At 59.3% G+C, this 2,805-nt stretch overlaps 1 protein-coding gene across 1 annotated transcript; it reads left to right on the top strand.

Moving 5' to 3' along the window:
* Positions 1-1,008: 1,008 nt before the first annotated feature.
* Positions 1,009-2,390, top strand: IRGC (immunity related GTPase cinema). The gene has a single exon (XM_023190568.3). The coding sequence runs from the start codon at positions 1,062-1,064 to the stop codon at positions 2,388-2,390; it is 1,329 nt and encodes a 442-aa protein (XP_023046336.3). The 5' UTR covers positions 1,009-1,061.
* Positions 2,391-2,805: the final 415 nt, after the last annotated feature.

The following is a 2,805-nucleotide window of genomic DNA, read 5'->3' as shown; positions in this document are numbered from 1 at the left end:
CTCAGTGTACAGATGAGGACAGTGAGGAGAGAGTGAAGTAACTTGCTTCACATCACTGTGAGTATGTGGTGGAGCCAGGATTTGATCCCAGGCAGTCTGGCTCCGGGTCTGGGTCCCCTTCACCCCACCCTCCAGTCCCAGCCGCAGCAGGAGGCAGCTGTTTCCTCTGAATGGGTCTGTGCCACAAGGCCAGGAGCTGGGCTTAGGCCCTTTCCTATGCAGCCCTGGCTACGTAATTTGCCCTGACTATGTAATTTGCAGAGCCCAGTACGAAATGAAAATATGGGGCCCCGGTTCAAATATTACAAAGAATTTCAGGCCAGGTATGGTGGCTCATGCCCTTAATCCCAGCACTCAGAAGCCAAGGCAGGAGGACCTTGATCTCGGAAGTTCAAGCCGAGCTGGGACAACATAGTGAAACTCCCATCTCTATAAAAAGTTGTAAAAAGTAGCTGGGCATGGTGGCATGCGCCTGTGGTCCCAGCTATTCAGGAGGCTGAGGTGGGAGGATTGCTAGAGCCAAGGAGATCAAGGCTGCAGTGAGCCAGGATTGTAGCACTGTGCTCCAGCTTGGATGACTCTCAAACAAACAAAATTTCAGCCAGTGTCAGCAGAGCGTTAAACCAAGCACTGGGCCATTCTAAGCACACAGCCCTCCAAGGCACACATACACCCAGAAAACTGACCTGTGCCTAGGTTACCCTGGAGACTCCACCGGTGCTCCAAGAGGCTGCTTAGTGGTCATGCCCATTACACAGAGAGGTGCTTCATTTTGCCCCTGGTCACACAGCAAGTTAGTGGCAGAAAAGGGATGTGAACCTGGGCCTGCCAGATCCCAAAGCCCTTTAACTTGTGCCAAAAATGTGCACCCAGTTCTTGAAGGAGAAAGAGAGTTGTGGGCTTCCAGGGGGACTCCCTTCACATCCGTGATGTCTGTCTCTCCCCGCCCTATGCCAAGGCCCAGGTGGCGTGAATGGCTCCCTTCTCCCCTGCAGGTGCTGAGGATCACGCATCCTGTGACTCTCCCCTGTCCCCCGCCACCCTCTGAACCACTGGCCACCATGGCTACTTCAAAGTTGCCCGTGGTGCCTGGGGAGGAGGAAACCACCATCCTCATGACCAAGGAAAGGCTGGAGGCCCTGTGCACAGCCTTTGAGTCGGGCAACCTCCCCCAGGCCGCCTCTCACCTCCAGGAGCTGCTGGCCTCCACAGAGAGCACCCGCCTGGAGGTGGGCGTCACGGGCGAGTCGGGCGCCGGCAAGTCCTCCCTCATCAACGCCCTGCGTGGCCTGGGGGCTGAGGACCCTGGCGCGGCTCCCACAGGCGTTGTGGAGACCACGATGCAACCGTCATCCTACCCGCACCCACAGTTCCCCAACGTGACCCTCTGGGACCTGCCAGGGGCCGGCTCTCCAGGCTGCCCGGCCAACGAGTACCTGAAGCAGGTGGACTTCAGCCACTATGACTTCTTCCTGCTGGTCTCCTCCCGCCACTGCGGGGCCATCGAGACCCGCCTGGCCGCTGAGATCCTGTGCCAGGGCAAGAAGTTCTACTTTGTGCGCACCAAGGTGGACGAGGACCTGGCGGCCACACGCACCCAGCGGCCATCGGGCTTCAGAGAGGCCGCTGTCCTGCAGGAGATCCGAGACCACTGTGCTGAGCGGCTGCGGGAGGCTGGCGTGGCTGAACCTCGCATCTTCCTGGTGTCCAACCTCTCACCGGCCCGCTACGACTTTCCCATGCTGGTGTCCACCTGGGAACATGACCTGCCCGCCCACCGGCGCCGCGCTGGCCTGCTGTCGCTCCCCGACATCTCACTGGAGGCCTTGCAGAAGAAGAAAGCCATGCTTCAAGAGCAAGTCCTCAAGACCGCCCTGGTGTTGGGCGTCATCCAGGCCCTGCCTGTGCCGGGACTGGCGGCTGCCTATGATTGTGCCCTGCTCATCCACTCTCTGCGTGGCTACCACCGCAGCTTTGGTCTGGACGACGACTCGCTGGCCAAGCTGGCCAAGCAGGTGGGCAAACAGGCAGGTGACCTGCGCTCGGTCATCCGCTCCCCGCTGGCCAACGAGGTCTCGCCTGAGACTGTCCTGCGGCTCTATTCCCAGTCATCCGACGGCGCCATGCAGGTGGCCCGCGCCTTTGAGAGGGGCATCCCTGTGTTTGGGACGCTGGTGGCTGGCGGCATCAGCTTTGGCGCTGTCTACACCATGCTCCAGGGCTGCCTCAACGAGATGGCCGAGGACGCCCAGCGTGTCCGCATGAAGGCCCTGGAGGAGGACAAGTCGCAGACAGAGGTCAGCTTGGAAGCGGCCAGTGACAATGGCGTGGAGCAGGGGGGTTCCGGGGAGGGAGGCAGCGAGGAAGCCCCACTCTCACCCACAAACTAAGTCTTAACAAAATCCAACAAACCAACAGAAAAGGCCAATGTGGTGAATGTGAGGGCTGCAGTTGCCTGGAGGGTGGGTGTGGAGGGAGCCTGCATCCCGGGCAGGGCAAAGGAGGGGGCATTGGGGAGGGGAGGAGGGAGGCAAGTGGGCCCAGGGCCAACAGGGGACAGGAGTGCTCTGGGGAGGGAGGTTGGCGACATGGATGTGGGCCCAGGGTTCCCAGGGCTTCTTGGTGGTGTCTTTCTCCCTGGTCCCCAAGGGGCCAGGAGGAATTCGTGGGGCACAGGACAGCAGGGCCAAGACAGGAGATTGCATCCTGCTAAGGTACTTTTTATTTTATTTTATTTTACTTTATTTATTTTATTTTAATTTTTTGAGATGGAATCTTGCTCTGTCACCCAGGCTGGAGTGCAGT

The sequence above is a fragment of the Piliocolobus tephrosceles genome, chromosome 21, assembly GCF_002776525.5.
Source record: "Piliocolobus tephrosceles isolate RC106 chromosome 21, ASM277652v3, whole genome shotgun sequence".
NCBI classification, from domain to species: Eukaryota; Metazoa; Chordata; class Mammalia; order Primates; family Cercopithecidae; genus Piliocolobus; species Piliocolobus tephrosceles.
Note: the sequence above shows the minus strand (reverse complement) of the source record. Positions and strands in the feature narration are given on the sequence as shown.

Bases quoted from the DNA above. Each gene is read 5' to 3' on its own strand.
- IRGC (XM_023190568.3), top strand. From the start codon at position 1,062: ATGGCTACTTCAAAGTTGCCCGTGGTGCCTGGGGAGGAGGAAACCACC.